Source organism: Coenobita brevimanus, chromosome 57 (genome assembly GCF_032717465.1).
Source record: "Coenobita brevimanus isolate Jiangsu-jjx chromosome 57, ASM3271746v2, whole genome shotgun sequence".
Taxonomy (NCBI): Eukaryota; Metazoa; Arthropoda; class Malacostraca; order Decapoda; family Coenobitidae; genus Coenobita; species Coenobita brevimanus.
The window spans coordinates 22,882,968-22,905,211 of record NC_137010.1 but is presented as its reverse complement, the minus strand read 5'-3'; the positions used below and the strand labels follow the sequence as shown (position 1 = coordinate 22,905,211).

At 41.5% G+C, this 22,244-nt stretch overlaps 1 protein-coding gene across 1 annotated transcript in view; it reads left to right on the top strand.

Annotated features, from left to right (window-relative positions):
* Cdc5 (cell division cycle protein 21) overlaps window positions 1-22,244 on the top strand; it is a 141,537-nt gene that overhangs the window by 103,455 nt on the left and 15,838 nt on the right. The window contains exon 9 of the mRNA XM_080274235.1: window positions 9,554-9,738. Within this exon, the coding sequence (XP_080130361.1) occupies window positions 9,554-9,738 (185 nt within the window). The remainder of the gene's footprint in view (window positions 1-9,553; window positions 9,739-22,244) is intronic.

Sequence of the window (22,244 nt, the reverse complement as noted above, 5' to 3'; positions counted from 1 at the left end):
TTATAGTTGTTTTACAGCTCAGGATAATTGTACCAAAGACTGTTATGCACATACATTAGAGTTAAGCAGCTTCAAATTCACCTACAATACCATCCATCCATCATCTAATCCTACGTTGCCCCATGAGGAGTGTAGGAGCCCGGGGCTAGGAAAGTTGGTCCTGGCATTTAAGATGAGAGTGACCAGTCTCACTCATCCCTGAGTGGCATCACGTGAGCAATAAACCCCAACCATCCCTTGGATATAAACCTTCACTGGCTCAGTCTGATTGGAGCATCTTTATTACCCACTAAACCACCAGGAGCCAAAATTTGGTTACTGTATATGGTTACCACCTAGCGTAGTAAATGGTTTCCTGGTGTACAGGAAACCATTTGGCTTGTCACTCTATGTAGAGTCACCCACAGGCAGAAGGAAGAGGAAAGAATGAAGGAAAGAAAGACACAAGAGGGAGTGTAAAGTCACCCGCAGGCAGAAGAAAGAGGAAAGAATGAAGGAAAGAAAGACAGAAGAGGATGGATGGAAAGAAGGATGGAGGAGAGAAAAGGGCAGACACCCAAGAGCATCACTACATCAAGTGAGTGGATGGTGAGTGCCCCCACCTACCACACACCCTCAGTTTAAGCAGGACTTATATGTGCTAAGCACTGTTTGTGCTGAAAGACAAACCCTAACTCAACTTGGTAAATGCAGGGGGAGGGGGAGAAAGAAAGAAAGTTTGTGTGGGAAAAATCACACAAGCTAGCTCCTGTTTGCAGCTATCCACCCCAAAGTACCACTGTCACACATCATGTAGACTTATGCCCACCCCACCAAGAATAGCTAAATGATAACATTGCCTGTTTGTAGGATTTAGCTAAAACTAATGGTCATAGTTAAACACTGCTGAAATTATTAGACATGAATTGGTCTGCTTACAAATGATCACCTGGCCACGCACTTACACACATCACTTGCCGTCTGCCTGGTCTCTCTCACCTTATTGCTCCCCCCCCCCCCAACACAAATGGAAGGCCATATATCTCTAAATGTTGAGCTTTAAGGGCAATTGATGTGCTACAGGAGAGAGTTGGGTGAATTGTGTGTATTTAGATCTGAAGAAAGCCTTGACAAGGTACCCCGTAAGTGATGTGGAAATTGGAACACATAGAAGGACTGAAGGGGAACTTCTTAGCATGGATGATAGACTTCATGAAAGACTTCATGCGAGACAGACAGATGAGGACAGTAATAAATGACAGGATGTCAGGGTGGAGGTAAGTAACAAATGGAGTCCCACAAGGCTCAATGCTGGTGCCCATAATGTTCTTGATTTATGTAAATGATATGGAGGATGAAATGAACAGTTAGGCAAGTCTGTTTGCAAAGATGCAAAGATCATGAGGAAAGTGGAAGTTGAAGAGAATTATAAACTGCTTTAGGAAGATCTGAACAGGATTTATAATTGGAGTCGAGAATGGGAAATGAAATTCAGTGCAAAAAAATGCAAAATATTGGAAATGGGTAAAAGTACATCGAGGGCATCACTGAATTACATGATGCAAAATGAACTAGTCACAAAAAGTGAGAGACGAGAATGACCTGGGAGTGTTGGTCCAGGATAATTTTTCTCCTGAAAAACACATTAACAAGTTTGTCAGAGAGACAGTAAGCTCTTGATAAACATATGAGTAGCATTTCAATAAATGGATGAGATGAAAAAATTGACAGTGGCTGTGATTCGTCCTAAGTTCAACTATGTGGCAGTGGTGTGGTTCCTACATAAAAAGAAAGATATAAACATGATGGAGAGAATGCAAAGGACTGCAGCCAAGATGGTCCTTAGCCTGGCAGATCTGATGCACAAGGAAAGACAGAAAAGCTGGGTCTGCCATCCTTAGAAGAAAGAAGAGAAAGGGGTGACATGAGTGCAGTGTTCAGGGCCATGATGGGAGTAGACAAAATTGACAGAGAAGATCTGTTTGTTTGGGATGGTGGAGCAACAAGAGGACATGGAAAGAAATTGAAAAAGACAAGTTGCTTGAAGGATATCAAGAAAAACAGTTTTTCATACAGATACACTGACCTGTCGAATAGCCTGGACAAAGAGATCATCTAGTCCAAAAACTTTATTGAGCTTAACCCATTCTGACCAGCGTCTGTATCAGAAGTGGGCACCGCAAACGAAAATTCACTTCCGCAGAACAAATCCGTACACTCAAAAAATTGCCCTCCACAACTGCAGATCCACAAAATTCTTGAAATTACAGTCCCACAAATGCAAAAATGCAAACGCACACCATTTTTATCACTTTCATTACGCCTGCATCAGCTTCATTTTCTTCTGTATACCATTAGAGAATTATTACCCATCTCCACCCTGGAGAGGCTCAGGGATGGGTATTGTTTTCATTCGGTTTGTCTGTTTGTGTTTGTTTGCTTGTGTTTGTCTGTCTGTCTCTTTTTGTCTGTCTGTCTGTTAACAGCTTCATGCAAAAACCACTGGTATGATTTTGATTAAAATTACAGGTATGATGAGCTATGACCTTCTGATCATCTGATTAATTTTTGGTCCAAAGCCTAGGCTGTGGGTCCATTTTTTTTTTTTTTTTTTTTTTTTTTTTTTTTTTTTCCCATAACTCCTTTCAAATTCATCATATCAACATGAAACCAAAATCTAAAGGCACATCATTCAAATCTGCATTCTATAATATGCCTCATTCATCAGGGGGGTCACCCCTGAGTTAGCGGTGGAGGGGTCAGTGTCAGGTGGGTCGGGCTTGAAATTTCGTATGGGCATAAAATCATCAATTTTCACCTGATTTACTTGAGATTTGATATGTGACATCTTTGAGTAGATATCTTGTTGTGTTTATATATCAGCACTGAAATGACTGCCGGGGATAGGTTGACTGTGCCTTGGCACCGCTTCTTGTGTTAAGTTTAGGATAATATTTTTCATAATCAGGGGGTTAAAAACCATCTCTAGTTACTCATCCACTACAATTATATCTTCATTTACTCAATTCTTACTAACAATAGGTGACTATGAAGTTTGGAAATTGTGTAAAGTAATGAATGGGATGTATAATATTTTAGACATAGTAAAACCAAAATATATAATTCAGTTATTATTAGTAGCATATTAGACTGTTTTTACTACAAAACAAGGGTAAATCCTTCACTACTGTATATAAATGAATTATTACACTTCACAGCTAACACTTGACAAGTCGACACACCAGTCCATCTCTATTCCTCGGCTCTAACTTCCTCAGTCCTCACTCCTTACTCACAGTCAGACTCCAGCAACTGAGACAACTCAACATACTGTATAGTATATCTATGTATCTGTCTGTCTATCTGTCTGTCTATACTGACACTGCATGGGAAAAGGTGGTTGTCTGGTAAGAAAAATGGTAAAATTGTTTTCATTTTCATTTCGTATGTTTCTTGTTTAATCCGTTATTTATCAGCCTAATGCTTTTTGTTGAGAATGAAATACTGGCACTGGCAATGCCATAAGTCTGACAAATTTGAAATTTAGACCAAAGGTCATAGTCCAGGTGGACTGGGAGGCTTCGTAGCACATCTTTGCACTTTTCATCTGTTTATTGGCTTGCATGCTAAACAAGCCTTTCCAGTATCGATGTAGCTTACATCATTAGCATACATTATGGTGTCTAAGAATCTGGAAAATAAATTGATCTTGAATTAGGCATTATATTTTTCTTTACTGGGGGAAAAACATCTTTGCTGGCTTTTATCCTTAGATTCTTATTTTTTACCTTCCCCCCTCAATGCACATACAGTATATCATTAAGATAATGTAGTGAGGGTATTGGCATACCCTCTTCAGGCATAAAATGATCCACAGGTATACATGGCGAGTGATGAGAAGGGTGGGTGGTGAACTGAATGAAAGGAAGGCAATGATTGATTATGTGTGTGTGGATGAAAGGATGCGAAGATGTGTAATGGATGCAAGAGCTTATAGAGGTTGGGGGAGTGGACTTTCTGACCACTACTTGGTGGTGGCCAGAATTAGGATTAAGTAAGATGGAGGAATAGAAGAAGGGAAAGACGAGAGGAAGGAGTAGTTGCAAGGAGAGTGGAAAGGTTACAAGAGGATGAGAAAAAGGCAGAGTATGAGAGAGAAGTGGAGGAACGATTGGGCAAATATGAATTGGAGCAGATGGGAGACGTGGAAGGTGTGTGTAGGATATTTACAGACGAAATATGTGCAGCATGTGATGTGGTGTGTGGAAGGAAGAGAAGACGGAGGGGGGTGCAAGGAACACCGTGGTGGAGTGAAGAGGTGAGACAGGCTGTGGCACAAAAGAAGAAAGCATACAATGAATGGATGAGAAATAGGGGCATGGAAGACGTTGAGAGGCGGAAGAGAGAGTTATATGTAGAAAGAAAGAGAGAGGTGAAAAGATTAGTAAGAAGAGAGTGGATGAGGAATTTGGAAGGAATTTGAGTGTAAAGTGGAGGGACTGTAAGAAAATGTTCTGGAAAGAGGTGAAAAGAGTAAGACAGGGTGGAAGTGAAGTTAACAGGGGATTGAAAGATAAATATGGTAGATTACTAGTGGAGAAGAGAGAAAAAGTGAGCAGATGGAGAGAACACTTTAAGGAATTGTTGAACATAGAGGATGGAAGTAATGCGAGTATAAGTGGCTGGGGAATGGCTGGGAGGAGGAGGGAGGTGAGAAGACAGGAAGAAATCAGTAGGATAGAAGTTGTGGAAGCAATGAAGAAAGTTAAATTGGGGAAAGCCCCAGGAATTGATGGAGTGTGTGGTGAAATGCTGAAGCATGGGGGAGAGATAGTAGTAGAATGGATGTGGAAGATGTGCAGATTGGCCTGGGAGGAAGGTAGAGTCCCGGAGGATTGGAAGTCAGGTATAATTATTCCCTTGTACAAAGGAAAAGGGGAAAAAGAAGTGTGTGGTAATCATAGGGGCATTTGTCTTCTTAGTATAATAGGAAAAGTGTATGGTAAGGTACTTATTGACAGAGTTAGAGAAAGAACAGAGGAATTAGTTGGAGAAGAACAGGGAGGCTTTAGGAAGGGAAGAGGTTGTGTAGATCAGATATTCATTCTCAGATCTTTAGTGGTAAAGTTTCTAGAGAAGGGAAAGAAGTTGTACGCGGCTTTCATGGATTTGGAGAAAGCATATGACAGGGTGAATAGACAAGGATTGTGGAAAGTGTTAGGAATATATGGAGTAGATGGGAAGTTGTTGAATGCTGTGAAGAGTATGTACGATGGTGCAAAGGCTGCAGTGCATGTGGATGGTGAACTAAGTGAATTTTTCTCTTTGAAAGTTGGGTTGAAACAGGGATGTGTCATGTCCCCATGGTTGTTCAATCTGTACATGGATGGGGTAATAAAAGAGGTACAAGGTAGGGTAGTGGATGTTGAAGTGGCCCTGCTGAGAGAGGATAGTGTTTGGAAACTCCCTGTACTGTTGTTTGCTGATGATACTTTGTTGTTGATTGAAGACGAAGGGGAGCTGCGAGGCTTGGTGGATGAGTTTGAGAGAGTGTGTAAGAAATGGAATCTAAAGGTGAATGTAACGAAGAGTAAAGTGATGGTCTTTGAGAGAGGTGAAGTCAGTAAATGTGCAGCGAGGTTGGATGGTGAGGAATTGGAAAATGTGAGTACGTTTAAGTACTTGGGTAGTGTGATGAGTAAGGATGGAGGTTTGGAGGGTGAAGTGCTTGAAAGGGTACAACAGGGAAGAAAGGTTGCTGGTTCTTTGAAAGCAGTGATAAGAAGCAGGGAAGTGAGCATGGAAGTGAAAAAGTTACTACATGACAGTATTGTGATACCAACTCTTAACGTATGGAAGTGAAGCTTGGACGTTGTTGGAAGGACACAAGTCAAGAATGAGAGCAGTGGAAATGAGTTATTTAACCCCTACACCGTGGGCATGTTTACCGATGTTTTGCGTGTGCCGCGGGGTTATTCGGGCTCCGACAGACTCTCAAAAAATATTTGCCAAAAATCAGTTATTAGTCCTAGAATATTAAAATTACATATGCTTATGGCACATACCTTCAGCTTTCTCCTGGAATGTTTGTTGAGCCTTCGTCAGTTACCGTAGGACTTGTGGAGACCTCTGAAGTTGGGTAACGAAGTCTCCACTTTACACTTCCCGACAACCCTTAATATGATTACCACAGCCAGATATTAACACTATAAACACTACTCTATGATTTTCAAGTAGTTTGGGATCCATACTCCAAAAAAAAACCCACTGTGAAAGCAATGAAAATTACGAGCGCGTCTGACCGTCGCACTGGCACTAGTTCGCTCTTGGTACTCTGTCATTTATTATTCATAAAACCCCTCACACTTTATATTTCTATTACTATATAACATTTATATATATCTACAGTCTTTATCCATAAGTTTCCTTCAGTAGTATTAGTTTATTGTCACTGTAGGGATTCAATTTCTTTCAGTAAAATACGTAGCATTCACTTTCTCGTCCTGTATACTAGCATTGAGAGTGAATGTCACTTTCATCTTCACTCTCATAACTCATAGTATTCAGACATGCTAGAGTGAAACTTTCACTTTCATTACTCCTAGGGTATATACTGGTATTCTTATAATACTACTCATTTACATTTCTATTTACGTTCTCTATTTTATTTACGTTATTTACATTTCCATTTTATTTACACTGTGTTATGCACTGTCACTTGAAGTAACTTATAAAACTATTTTCCATTGTTCACGTATATTTACATTCATTACTTTCACTTGCTGTTTACACATTATTGACACATTATTTACAATTCCACTTGCACTGTTTTACTCAATAGAAAGATCGTAGTCACTCTTTTATCAATTGTCAGCCCTTTACCTCTTTCCACACGAGGTTTAGTAGGGGGTAAAGGTCACAGGGCCCTTTGCATGGGGGTGAAAAAGTCCCTGAAGTCAGCAAGAAGAAACAGACGTACCTCTGCTTCGGAAGATGAGAGTAAACTGATAAGGGAGGGCCGTGGTAGAGGCCTACTTAGGGGATATTCAGTGCTACCAATGTTAGCTCTTGAAACAGCTATGTATAGCACAAATGATTGGCAGGAAATCTAGACAATACATTATAAATTAGGTAGTTCCAGGTGAATGTAAATATCACTTAGGCTTCTCCCTTCCCTCCTTACATGTATATTTATTACGAAAATAGATTATACAGCTTATTTCAAGGGGAAAAAAACAGCGAAAATTAGCGAACGAGTGCACGTGAGGTGTTGTCAGGTGATAATTAGCCAATTCCAGGTGTATGGCACTCTCACTTACCTTATTTCTTTCTTGTATATATTATTTGGTATAAGAATAGGACATAGGGCTTATTTCAATGGATGAAATCAGTGAAAAATTCCAGGGAAGATTTACTTAGCTGTAACACGGCCGGGCAGGCGAGAGGATAGGGTAATGGAGGGGGGGTAGGGAGGGGAATCAAGAACGGGGAGAAATGGCTAAATTGTCAACAATGGATGGGAGTACAGATGAGATTAGGAGTGCTGACTAGTGTTGGACATTGGCAGTACTGATAGATGATACAAGCCCCCACTTGGAAGCCCGGGTGAATTCAAAATAACACAGAATCACAACAGCGACGCCCCGCGGTATGATCCCTTGCTCCCAAGCGTCACGAAAGTGACGGCCCGCAGTTAAGGGGTTAAGAGGAGCCTGTGGAGTCACATGGAGAGACAGGCTGACGAATGAAGATATAAAGGAGCGTTGTGGTGTGGATGTGGATGTGATAGGAAGCGTTATGAGGAACACACTGAGGTGGTTTGGCCATGTGGAGAGGATGGAGGATGAAAGACTGACGAAGAGAGTGTATGTGAGCGAGGTGGAGGGGGGAAGAGGGAGGGGGAGACTGATGATGAGATGGAGGGATGGGGTGGAGAGGTATATGAGAGAGAGGGGTGTGAGTTGGGAGCAGGACAGTGAAATGGCGGGGGACAGGGCGACTTGGAGGCGATTTGTTTGTGGCCACCCCAAACGGGATTGAGGTGTCTGGCAATAGATAGATAGAATTATTTTCATTAGAGTAGATTATGATGGTGAGAACAGCAATCATCTTTAGGTAAGCCATGGCAAATATAGGGGTGATAAATAGGTGAAAATATATGCGGAAAAGTCTGTTTTCAAAAGTTCGCAAAATTAATAGAACGTCTGAACTACTGTATTCAGGAAATAGGCTTGTCATCCTGGGATTTAGAACCCCCTCCCCACCACAACAGTAACAAAAACTTTTGAAATGAGAGTCTGTGGTCTTCAGCCTGCAGAGATGGGGGTCCTAGTAATTTAACCCGCCACGTGCCGGCCATTTTTAGCCCTATGGGTTATCCCAGTGCCGGTCATTTTTCAAACCCCCCCCCCCAAAAAAAAAAGATAGATTTTGATGTGGAAACAACGAATTTTGCCGTTAAAATGCTGACTGAGGCTTGGAAATGCGTTTTATTCAGTCCGACACACTCGTATACAGGTATAGTCGCTCTCTCACACTTACTACGTACGTGAGAGAAAGCCATTTTCTATATAGGGTATACTCAGGTATTTATGCTGGGAAGGTATAGCAATGTTCAGTACACTTTTCTGATTACTTATTACTTCAGCATCTATCACAATTTGCATGTCTTTCTCACTGTGAATGCATTATCTTACACTTACTTGAAGATAGGTACAACCTTACTTCATTATGTACAGTCCTGGCACTTACAAGAAGGTATTTACAACTTGACTTCACTATATAGTCCTTACACTTACAAGAAAATATTTACAACTTACACTTACATGAAAATATTTACAAAATACCTTCACTATGTACAGCACTGGGTGAGGCACACAGTCAGAGTGAGGCAGAGCGAAAGTGAGGGGGAGAGCAAGTGAGTGTATGGCCTTGACAGCCTGGGGGATGGTAGAGGAGCAGTTACCTTACATGCCTGCCAGTTTTTACCTGCGAATCTTGAAAAATGCAGTCACAAGGAAGTTTTTTATTTTAGACCGTTTTAAAATGGCACTGGCACTGAGCGCCCAATTACGTCTGACCGTTTTAAAATGGCACTGGCACGGGGCAGGTTAAGGGGAAAAAATGTGAAGTTTGTAAGAGTAATGATAAAAAGAGCAAAAACAGAACACTGATATGATGCAATTTTGTGCCGTGCATGCCCTTTTTGAGAGACTGAGACATTAAGCCAGTTTAGTGGATATCATGGAAGGGAGTGGCATTTTGCCACCAGATGCCCTTCAGGTGACAGTCATGGGTCCTTGGGAAGGAGTTAGTATGTGTCGCATTTGTTGATAGTATAATAATAATACATGTACTCCATTATAACTCAGGGTATATTTCAGAATTCATAAACTTTTTGCCAGCAGTTGGTAATGAAAATTGAGGGACCTGACAGGTCATCTTCATGGGTAGCAGTAAAGGGGCAGTACTGTATTTCTGTAATTTACTGAGGAATTGGCAGAAAAAAGGGGGGGGGGGCAGTAAATAATAAGAACCCACTGTAAATAAATTGATAATAAATTATTTCTTGCAGGCCCGAGCAGCTTCCTTGTCAGCCAGTTTACAAGACTCAGTTAGCCAGGTTGAGACAGCTCTGCTTGAACTATCTACCTTCACATTCCTGAAGCAGATGGAGACAGTGGCCATCCCTAGAAGACTGGCTACCATCTCGGAGGATGTTGCCAGGCAGACAGAGAGAGAGAAGGAGTTGCAAAGGAGGTGAGCAGTATGGATTGGACCCCTTCACTCCTGTAATATTTTTGTAAATTCTAATTTTTACTCCTCCAGTGCAGCTTTATTTAAAACTTTAATCCAGCAACCCCCCCCCCCCCCCCCTCCAGCACATGACAGTTTTATTCACCTTAGGAGAGGCTTTTTGAACTGGAGGATGTAGATGTAACCGTCATTGACCCCTTCACAATCAGAGGTCCTGAGTTGATAAAATCATCTGGTGTTACACATAAGAAGAAAAAGAAATCCATTATTGGAATTGAAAGGTTAAGATAGGAAAGGCCTTATGTACTGAGGTGATTAATTAAGGCCCTATTTAACCCCTGTGCTGAGAAAGGCCAGTCCAAAGCTGAATGAAATCATGTGGCTCTAGTGAGAGAGAGAGGGAGATTCAAGGAGTTAATTTCACTTCCTTTTTGCACCCTCCAGTTGTCCTCTGATCTCAGATTTTGTTCTCCATTTTGTGTATTGTTTTGTCCTTCCTCATGTTGATTGTTTTGCACTTCTTTTTTTTTCCTGCTTATGTTTTCTAAGATATTTTCTTTCCATGGTTTCATTTTTTATTCTCATTTTGTTTTTTTTCAATTGTTTTGACACATTTTATTCTTACATGCTTTGTTGTAACTCTTTGACATATAATTCTCTTCTGTCCTCTTGTTTTTTTTTACAGTTCATTTATTTTTTTAATCCCTTCCATTTTCCTCTATTTTCTTCTAGTTCTGTCTTGTCTTATTCTTCTTTAACATCTTTTCTCATTATTTCTTGTTAGTCTTCCCTTTTCTTGTCATGCCATCTCACTTACCTGCGCTTTTCTTTGTTCATACTGTTCTCTTTTTCCGTACATATTCTTCTCTTCTCTCTCATTTGTAATTATGATCATTATAATGTTGATTTATGTCATCATCATCACCATGATCACTATCATTTTGCCTGCTGTTAAAGAACCACATTAGCAGTAACAGACATGACAAGCGTCAGATATAGAACAAGTCATATCCAGATAAACAGTCTAGAAAACAGTAACAGTAAGTGGCTAGCCAGCTTCCTCTTGGGCAAATAAGGCCAAGTACTCAATCTATCTATCTATCTATTGCCAGATGCCTCAATCCCGTTTGAGGTGGCCACAAACAAATCGCCTCCACGTCACCCTGTCTCCCGCCATTTCACTGCCCTGCACCCAACTTACACCCCCCCTCTCTCATATACCTCTCCACCCCATCCCTCCATCTCATCCTCGCCCTCCCCCTCCCTCTTCCCCCCTCCATCTCACTCACATACACTCTCTTCGTCAGTCTTTCACCCTCCATCCTCTCCACATGGCCAAACCACCTCAATGTGTTCCTCATAACGCTTCCTATCACATCCACATCCACACCACAACGCTCCTTTATATCCTCATTCGTCAGCCTGTCTCTCCATGTGACTCCACAGGCTCCTCTTAAATAACTCATTTCCACTGCTCTCACTCTTGACTTGTGTCTTTCCAACAACGTCCAAGCTTCACTTCCATACGTTAAAGTTGGTATCACAATACTGTCATGTAGTAACTTTTTCACTTCCATGCCCACTTCCCTGTTTCTTATCACTGCTTTCAAAGAACCAGCAACCTTTCTTCCCTGTTGTACCCTTTAAAGCACTTAACTCTCCAAACCTCCATCCTTACTCATCACACTACCCAAGTACTGTACTTAAACGCACTCACATTTTCCAATTCCTCACCATCCAACCTCGCTGTACATTCACTGACTTCATCTCTCTCAAAGACCATCACTTTACTCTTCCCTACATTCACCTTTAGATTCTGTTTCTTACACACTCTCCCAAACTCATCCACCAAGCCTTGCAGCTCCCCTTTGTCTTCTCTCAACAACACAGTATCATCTGCAAACAACAGTACAGGGAGTTTCCAAACACTATCCTCTCTCACCAGGGCCACTCCAACATCCACTACCCTACCTTGTACCTCTTTTATTACCCCATCCATGTAAAGATTGAACAACCATGGAGACATGACACATCCCTGTTTCAACCCAACCTTCAAAGAGAAAAATTCACGTAGTTCACCATCCACACAAACTGCAGCCTTAGCACCATCATACATACTCCTCACAGCTTTCAACAACTTCCCATCTACTCCATATATTCTTAATACTTTCCACAATCCTTGTCTATCCACCCTGTCATATGCTTTCTCCAAATCTATGAAAGCCGCATACAACTTCTTTCCCTTCTCTAGAAACTTTTCCACTAAAGATCTAAGAATGAATATCTGATCTACACAACTTCTTCCCTTCCTAAAGCCTCCCTGTTCTTCTCCAACTAATTCCTCTGTTCTTTCTCTAACTCTGTCAATAAGTATCCTACCATACACTTTTCCTATTATACTAAGAAGACAAATGCCCCTATGATTACCACACACTTCTTTCCCCTTTTCCTTTGTACAAGGGAATAATTATACCTGACTTCCAATCCTCCGGGACTCTACCTTCCTCCCAGGCCAATCTGCACATCTTCCACATCCATTCTACTACTATCTCTCCCCCATGCTTCAGCTTTTCACCACACACTCCATCAATTCCTGGGACTTTCCCCAATTTAACTTTCTTCATTCCTTCCACAACTTCTATCCTACTGATTTCTTCCTGTCTTCTCACCTCCCTCCTTCTCCCAGCCATTCCCCAGCCACTTATACTCGCATTACTTCCATCCTCTATGTTCAACAATTCCTTAAAGTGTTTTCTCCATCAGCTCACTTTTTCTCCCTTCTCCACTAGCAATCTACCATTTTTATCTTTCACTTCCCTGCTAACCTCAGTTCTACCCTGTCTTACCCTCTTCACCTCATTCCAGAACATTTTCTTACAGTCCCTCCACTTTACACTCAAATTCCTTCCAAATTCCTCATCCACTTTCTTCTTACTCTCTCTTACTAGTCTTTTTGCCTCTCTCTTTCTTTCTACATATAAATCTCTCTTCCGCCTCTCAACTTCTTCCACGCCCCTATTTCTCATCCATTCATTGTATGCTTTCTTCTTTTGTGCCACAGCCTGTCTCACTTCTTCAGTCCACCACTCTGTTCCTTGCACCCCCCTCCGTCTTCTCTTCCTCCCACACACCACATCACATGCTGCACATATTTCTTCTGTAAGTATCCTGGACACACCTTCCACATCCCCCATCTGCTCCAATTCACATTTGCCCAATCATTCCTCCACTTCTCTCGTATACTCTGCCTTTTTCTCATCCTCTTGTAACCTTTCCATTCTCCTTGTAACTACTCCTTCCTCTCGGCTTTCCCTTCTTCTATTCCTCCATCTTACTTGGATCCTAATTCTGGCCACCACCAAGTAGTGGTCAGAAAGTCCACTCCCCCCAACCTCTATAAGCTCTTGCATCCATTACACATCTTCGCATCCTTTCATCCACACACACATAATCAATCATTGCTTTCCTTTCATTCAGTTCACCACCCACCCTTCTCATCACTCGCCATGTGTACGTGTGGATCATTTTATGCTTGAAGAGGGTATTGGCTATCACCAACCCCCTCTCAGCACAAATGTCCACTAACGCACTGCCATTCTCATCTATCTCAGCAGGCACACCCCACTCACCAACTATTCCATCCACCTTCACATTCCCTACTTTACCATTCATATCACAGATCAAAAACTCTCTCATTCCTTCCAAACTTTTCCATGCACACTTCCACATTTCTCCAGAACTCTTCTCTCACTCTGCTAGCACGATCTTGCATTGGCGCATACACGCACACAATCGCCCATATTTGCATTCCAACTTTCAACTTTACCCACACAATCCTTGACCCAACTGATCCATACTGTCTTATGCTCTTCTTCCATCTTTTACTCACAACTATACATACTCCTTCCTTGGGCAAACAAGGCCAAGTACTCAATCAAAACCAATATTCCAGTTTCAGAATACTGTACAGTTCTACCTGTCAAATTCTCACATGACTCAGTCTTCTTACCCTCACTTGTGCTTTTCCTCCACAACTTACCCTCCCACCTCCCTTCAGTAACAGTACTTTCTTACGCAAATGGCTTAGCAATAGCTTCACGAAACTCCTAAATACACTAAGCAGTAGGCCACCTTCAGCAGTACCTCTAGTCACTAGAACACTGGCATACACAAAACAAAACAAACTGACTTTCCTGTGACTAAGGTCACAATCCACTAATCCAGAGGACTTGGGTTTGAATCTTTGCATTACTGGAGATTTTTCTAAACCTTAGGTAGACTCTGGGATTACCTGGTATGCTTTGATGGGTACCTGCCGATTTGTCATTGGAGGAGGGGGTACCTCCCTCAATAATGCCTTCGTCATAGGCTCTGTTATGACGCCATAGCTAGAGGGAGGTTGCGGCTGCTGCCTGTTGGGATTGTGCAGGGTGCCCATTCCAGAGTGTATATGGAAAACAGTATCTTTCCATTTCATGCATGATGCCTTGTGGCTCATGGATTTATCACTCTTCACTTCAGATAGAAACAGATTTCAAACACACCTTTGAGTCTTCTTCATTAACCAAACATTCCCACTGAAGAGACTTCTCAGAATTCTTGAACTTACATTAATTATACACATGATGGCTTTCTCAACACACAAGCAACATCTTTCCCAACTCATCCTGTACACTCAGTGCCTTTAACCCATCACATCCAACATATATTCCCGCCAACCCTTCTCCCAGCTGGGCATTTCTGAGAAAATCATCTAATATATAAACCTTCATATCTCAGCTAATACTTAACCAGAAATAAAAAACTAAGTTTCACAATGCTCACCAATCCTTTGACTTCAAGCTGATTGCCTCAGATGGTCGTAACTTTATAACCAACCAACACGTTTTCTGTACATGACAATTTTTTTTTTTTTTTTTTTTTATATAATGAATGGAGGAAGGAAAAACAAAAGAAAAAAAAATAAGTCCATGTGCCTAAAGGCATCCTCCATTCATAAAATACTTATAACAATTGGATTTAAATTCGAGAGGATTAAATGTATGTGGGAAGCAACTCCCAGGAAGTGAATTCCAGAGAGTAGTAGTTCTGGGGATAAATGAATTTTGATAAGCAGAGGTTCTGCATTGTGGGGGGGAGAGTGTGAGTCCATGGGCGCTCCCAGCTGCCCGAGTATTTCGGGAGAAAATGTGAAGGGGAGGCACAATTGAAGCCAGTTTGTCAGAGCACTTCAGGTAAAAATATCGATAAAATAATGCTAAAGAAGCAACATCTCTACGTACTGACAATGGAGGAAGGTCCTGCATTATGGCAGGATTATTGATTAATCTAATGACTTTATTTTGAATTTTATCCAACTGCCTCAGTGCAACCGCTGCACATCCACTCCACAGTGGTGAACAGTATTCGATCTGAGAACGCACATGACTTTTGTATGTTGTGGCCATCTGCTCATTAATGAAGAACTCACAAACTCTGTACGTAAGTCCCAGTTTTTTAGAAGCATTTTTAGCAAGGGATTTAACATAAGCTCCAACATACTTGACCTCTTCCTCACAACTAATCTTTCTGCTTGCTCTGTTAATCTTTTCTCTCCGTTGGGCTCCTCCGATCACAACCTTATTACCTTAACCTGTTCTATCACTCCGGTACGGCCTGTGGACCCTCCAGGGAAACGTCGTCTGTGGCATTTTGGAGCCGCGGACTGGGAAGCCCTCAGGCAGTACTTCTTTGATTTTCCCTGGAATGATTATTGCTTCCATGGCCGTGAGCCATCTGAGTGTGCCTTGCGCATTACAGAGGTTATTCTCTCGGGCATGGAAGCATACATTCCTTTCTCATATCCTTTGACTAACGCAAGAAAGCCTTGGTTTAATCACGCTTGTTCTAATGCTGTCCGCAACAAGGAGAAGGCCTACAAAAGGTACCGGAGCCAACCCACCCCTGAATCACATCATCTTTACGTTTCTGCCCGGAATCGTGCTAAGTCTGTTCTTCGCTCTACTAAAAATAATTTCATCCATACTAAATGCTCTCAACTCTCCAACTCGAATTCTTCCTGCTCCTTCTGGCGCCTTGCCAAAAATCTTTCTAACAACTTTACCTCATCATCCTTCCCTCCTCTTTTCTACTCTGATGGTTCTGTAGCTATTTCTTCTACTGATAAAGCAGATCTCTTCGCACAGACTTTCTCCTCCAATTCCACCTTAGACGATTCCGGTGCTGTTCCTCCATCACTTCCCCCCTCTGACTTCCTCATGGCTGACATTAAAATTTCTTCAGTTGATGTATTTTCTGCCATCACTGGCCTCAGTACTAACAAGGCATATGGGCCTGATGGGGTCCCTCCTGTTGTTCTCAAGAACTGTGCTTCTGTGCTTACACCCTGCCTAGGCAAACTCTTTCGCCTTTGTCTGTCAACTTGTACCTTTCCTTCTTGCTGGAAGTTTGCCCTCATTCAGCCAGTCCCAAAGAAGGGTGACCACTCCCAACCCTCCAACTATCGTCCAATTGCTTTAACGTCCTGTATTTCAAAAGTTTTCGAGTCAAGTCTTAATAGAAAAATTTTAAGACATCTTTCCTATCACAACCTTCTTTCCGATCGTCAGTATGGGTTCCGTCAGGGACGCTCCACTGGCGATCTTCTCACCTACCTTTCAGACTCTTGGTCATCGTCCTTTCGGGACTTTGGCGAAAGCTATGCCATTGCACTTGACATCTCAGAGGCTTTCGATCGAGTCTGGCATAAATCTTTAATTTCCAAACTGCCCTCCTACAGTTTCTATCCTTCTATCTGTGCCTTCATCGCTAGCTTCCTTTCTGGTTGTTCTATAGCCGCTGTTGTAGATGGCCATCGTTCTTCTCTTAGATCTATCAACAGTGGTGTTCCTCAGGGCTCTGTCCTATCACCAACTCTCTTCCTTTTATTCATCAATGATCTTCTAAGCTGTACATCTAACCCTATCCACTCATACGCTGATGACTCCACCCTTCACCTTTCCATTCGGTTCCCGCAACGCCCATCTCAACAGTTACTTCAACAAACAAGGGATGAGGCTATGGCACACCTAATGTCTGACTTGGCTCGTATCTCTGACTGGGGTAAAATAATATGGTTGTCTTTAATGCATCTAAGACTCAGTTCTTACACCTATCAACCCGACAAAATCTTCCACAGGTATACCCACTAATGTTTAATAATATTCAGCTTAATCCTGCATCATCCTTGAACATGCTTGGGGTTTCATTTACTCGGGACTTATCTTGGAAAGATCATATTACATCTCTTGTAAAATCTGCTTCCAAGAGATTGGGTGTGCTAAGCCGACTCCGCTCTTTCTTTACCCCTGCACAATTGTTGACTCTATACAGGGGTTTTATCCGCCCCTGTGTGGAGTACAACTCTCATGTGTGGGGAGGCTCCCCACATACAGCTCTTCTCAATAGGGTGGAGTCAAAGGCTTTTCGTCTCATTAACTCTCTTCCTCTTACTGACTCCCTTCAACCTCTGTCTCTTCGCCGCAGTGTTGCATCTTTATCTCTTTTCTGTCGCTACTTTAATGGTCACTGCTCCTCTGAACTGTCTGCTTGCATTCCTCCACCTCTACGACGGGCGCGTAGCACCCATCTGGCAGCAAACTCTCATCCCTTTTCTGTCCAACTCTCTAATGCAAGAGTTAACCGTTACTCCCAGTCTTTCATTTATGCAACAGGTCAGCTCTGGAACTGTCTCCCTCTGTCTGTATTTCCTGCTGCCTATGATCTCCAGTCTTTCAAACGCAGTGTGTCCAGGTATCTCAAAATGATCGGATCTTGAATTTGGCTCTCTATTGTATTTTGTTTTTCTCTTGGAGGGAACTGTTACTGCGGGCTCATGGCCTTTGGTTCCTTCTTCCTCGCATTAAAAAAAAAAAAAAAGCTTAGGTTGGGGTTTAGAATAACACCAAGGATATCAATTGTAGTGAGAGTTTGAGGGATTCTTTTTGTTGAAGAAATTAATATACCTGTATTTAGTTTTCTGAGCATTTAATGAGACCAGATTTTTTTTTGTCCCCATTGATTAATTTTAGAAAGGTCCTGGTTCAGAAAAATTGCTGTGTTTATTTGGGAATTTATAATATAAAATTGTGTAAAGGAGGTACTAAATGTACCCTCCCTGGTAAACAACTTAACTAAAAGTACAAACAAGAAGCCTCGGACCATGACTGACTAAACAGGTGACAACTAAGGACCGAACAAAGGACATGGTATGGATTGCAACATGAAAGGTAAGGGGTGCGAATGATGAGGTGAAAGAGAGAAAGATTGTCCAGGTACAAAAGTGGACATATGTGGGGTAACTGAGACATTTATAAATGGAGTGGTGAGAGTGTGAGTGAGTGGGAGTATGGATGAGGTATTTGCGCGGGAGTAGGTGAGAATGAAAGGGCAAAAGAAGTACTATGTATTGTTGTGTGCAAGAGATGGAAGGAGAATATAAGAGAGTATTGATCATATAAGAGAGTATTGTTTGGCTGAGGGATTGTGTGGGTAAGGTTGAAAGTAGGACTGCAAATTTGGGTGATTGTGTGTGTGTATGTGCCAGAGCAAGATCATGCAAGCAGAGTGAAAGAAGAGTTCTGGGCAAATGTGGAGGTATGCATGAAAGAGTTTGAAATGAATGAGAGAATGTTTTTGATTGGAGATATGAATGGAAAAGTAGGGAATGTGGGGGTGGATGGAGAAGTTTGTGAGTGGGGTGTGCCTGCAGGAATGGATGAGAATGGCAGTGCTGTAGTGGACATTTGTGCAGGGAGGGGGATGGTGATAGGCAATACCCTCTTTAGACACAAAATGATCCACAGATATACATGGTGAGTGATGAGAAGGGTGGGTGGTGAATTGAATGAACAGATGGCAATGATTGATTGTGTGTGTGTGGATGACAGAATGAGGTGTGTAATGGATGCAAAAGCATACGGAGGTTGGGGGAGTGGACTTTCTCTCCACCATTTGGCAGTGGTGAAAGCCAAGGTTCAAATGCAGTGGAGGAATAGAAGGAGGGAAGGACAGGAAGGAGCAGTCCATACAAGGATGGTAGAAAGGTTGCTAGAGGATGGAAAAAAGGCAGAATATAAGAGAGAAGTGGAGGAGTGATTGGGTAGACACGATTTGGAGCAGATGGGGAAGGTGGAAGATGTGTGCAAGATATCCACAGAAGAAATGTGTGCAGCATGTGAGGTGGTGTGTGGGGTGAAGAGAAGGCGAAAGGGGATGCAAGGAACAGCATGGTGGAGTGAAGAGGTGAGACAAGCTATGGTGCAAAGGAAGCAAGCATATAGTTAGTGGTTGGGAAGCAGGGGCGTGTAGGAAGTTGAGAGAAGGAAAAGAGAGTTATGTGTAGAGAGGAAGAGAGAGGTGAAAAGATTAGTAAGAGAGAGTAAGAAGAGGAGGGATGATGAATTTGGAAGGAACGTGAGTGTAAAATGGAGGGAATGTAAGAAAATGTTCTGGAAAGAGGTAAAGAGAGTAAGACACAGTGATAAAGAAGTTAGTCAAGGAATGAAAGATAAAAATGGTAGATTGCAAGTGGAGAGGGAAGAAAAAGTGAGCAGATGGAGAGAACACTTTCAGGAACTTTTAAACACAGAAAATGAAAGTGATACAAGGATAAATGACTGAGGAATGGCTAGAAGAAGGTGGGAGGTGAAAAGAGAGAAAGAATCAGTGGGATGGAAGTAGTGGAAGCAATGAAGAAAGTCAAAATGGGGAAAGCCCCAGATTTTGATGGAGTGTGTGGTGCAGTCCTGAAGCATGGGGGAAAGATAGTAGTAGAATGGATATGGAAGATGTGCGGATTGGCCTGGGAGGAAGGTAGAGTTCTGGAGGATTGGAAGTCAGGTATAATTATTCCCCTGTACAAAGGAAAACGGGAAAAAGAATGTGGTAAAAATAGGGGCGTTTGTCTTCTAAGTGTACAGTAAACCCTCTCTTATTCGGATTAGCTTGGGGGGAACCCCTTGTCAAAATATCCGAAAATCCGAAGTATCAGAGCACATGCCTGCCCGTCCCCAAAGCACGCCCACGCTCACTAAAACATGGCTTTTTCACAAAACATTGAACAGTACAGTACACTGCTGTACCCATGTCCCATACCACCTGCTGCTGCCTGCTTCAGTGTTGTGTGGATGGTTGCTGTGATGAGAAGCTTTTATTTGGTTATTTTCTTTCTTCTAATTTCCTCTCAGAACTCTGAGCACATGGTTCCAAACTAACTTTAGTTAGGCCTAAGCACTGTGAAAGTGTTATAAACACAAGAAAAGCATTTATTCCAAAGGAAAACCTAAAACTGTTGGACAAAGTGACGTGTGGTGTAGGAGTTTAAATGCAAACGATCAGACAGATAGCTGTGATGAGAAGCATTTATTTGGTTTTTCCTTGCTCCTAATTTCCTCTCAGAACTCTGAGCATGTGGTTCCAAACAAACTTTAGTTAGGCCTAAGCACTCTGAAAGTGCAATAAACACAAGAAAAGCATTTATTCCAAAGGAAAATGTAAAATTGTTGGAAGAAGTGATGTGTGGTGCAGGAGTTCAAATGTAAACGATCAGACAGATAAAATGATTCAGATGTGTTTACGATGTAGATAATGTGTTTCTTGGGGAAAAAAAAAAAAAGAAAGAAAGTAAATGATGAAGGAGCAGTAAAATTCTTGTTTTTTCCTTTAGTGCAACAGGTGTGAAGAAAAAAAAAGCTTTGTGCCTGACCTTTTGTTATGTACTGACGGTCTTTGGTCGAGAAAATTCGGCTCTTACAGTATGTGAAGACACTACATGTTGATGTAAATAGTTGGGTAAAGTAATTATATAAGTTTAGTTCTTGTGAATTATACTGTCATACAAATTATACTGCTTGGCTGACGTGTATTATTCACAGTTACTACATTCATGCGTATCTGAGAAGTGAGAAGTACACAATCACTTCCTGCTGACGACTTCAGAACTGTATAGTTTTTTTTTTTTTTTTTTTTTTTTTTTTTTTTTTTTATTGTTGATGACTAATGACTTTCAAAAATAGTTTTACACTGCATTTTTTTTTTTTTTTTTTTTTTTTAATGAGCACCAAAAGTGATTCCTGGCGAAATACCCCTGTATACATGATGCCGGGCGGCCTTTATTGAAGTGGTGGTTAAGTCAAAGTTCTTGCTTGATTGGTAATGAGGACTTGCAAGAGGCTTAGTGGCAATCCTTGGTGGTTAAAATTTTTTGGGGGAGAATTACGGGGTAAAACTCCTTGGGTAAGTTAGGTTAAAATGCACTGATGTGTCCAGTTGACAACATCGTATGAAAACACACTGTCTTGGGTGTCTTATGGCAAACATATTTGTAATAGCCTATCAATAAATATATATTTAATGAAAAATATGGGGTTCCTAGAACTTAACCCCCTGTTTTACATGTAAATATATGTTAGGTTTTACTGTGATACTGAGTTTGCATTAGGTTCTGCATAACCTATCTTGTGTTGTATGAAAACTGTACTGCACTTCTGTTGCTTAAATTTTATTTGTATCCAAATTAAAATTATTTGTCCGACAGCCAAAAAGATCCAATTTATCCGATATCTGAATTATATGAATCTGAAATAGAGAGGGTTTACTGAAATAGGAAAATGTATTGCAGAATACTCATTGACAGAGTTAGGGAAATAACAGAAAAATTAGTTGGTGAAGAACAGGGAGGTTTTAGGAAAGGGAGAGGTTGTGTAGATCAGATATTCATTCTTAGGTCTTTAGTGAAACAGTTTCTAGAGAAGGGAAGGAAGTTGTATGCATCTGAAGAAAGCATATGACATGGTGGATAGACAAGGAATGTGGAAAATATTAAGAATATTTTGAGGAAATGGGAAGTTGTTGAATGCTGTGATGAGTATGTATGAGGGGGCTAAGGCTGCAGTGCATGTGGATAGCAGGGTGATTTTTTCTATTTGAGTGTTGGATTGAAACAAGGATGTGTCATGTCTCCATGGTTGTTCATTCTGTATATAGATCGGGTTATAAAAGAGATACAAGGTAGGGCAGTGGATGTTGGAGCGGCTTTAATGAGAGAGGGCAACGTTTGGAAACTCCCTGTACTGTTATTTGCAGATGATACTGTGCAGTACTGTTAAATGAAGATGAAGCAGAACTGCAAGGCTTGGTGAATGAGTTTGGAAGAGTGTGTAAGAAATGGAATCTGAAGGTGACTGTAGGGAAGAGGAAAGTTATGATCTTCAGTAGAAATAGTCACTGAATATACAGTGATGTTGGAGGGTGAGGAAATGAAAAATGTAAGTGCATTTAAGTACTTGGGTAGTGTGATGAGTAAAGATGGAAATTTGGAGGGTGAATTGCTTGAAAGAGTACAACAAGAAAGAAACATTGCTGGTTCTTTGAAAGCAGTGATAAGGAACGGGAAAGTGAGCATGGAAGTAAAAAAGTCACTGCATGGCAGTGTTGTGATAGCAACTGTAATGTATGGAAGTGGAGTGTGG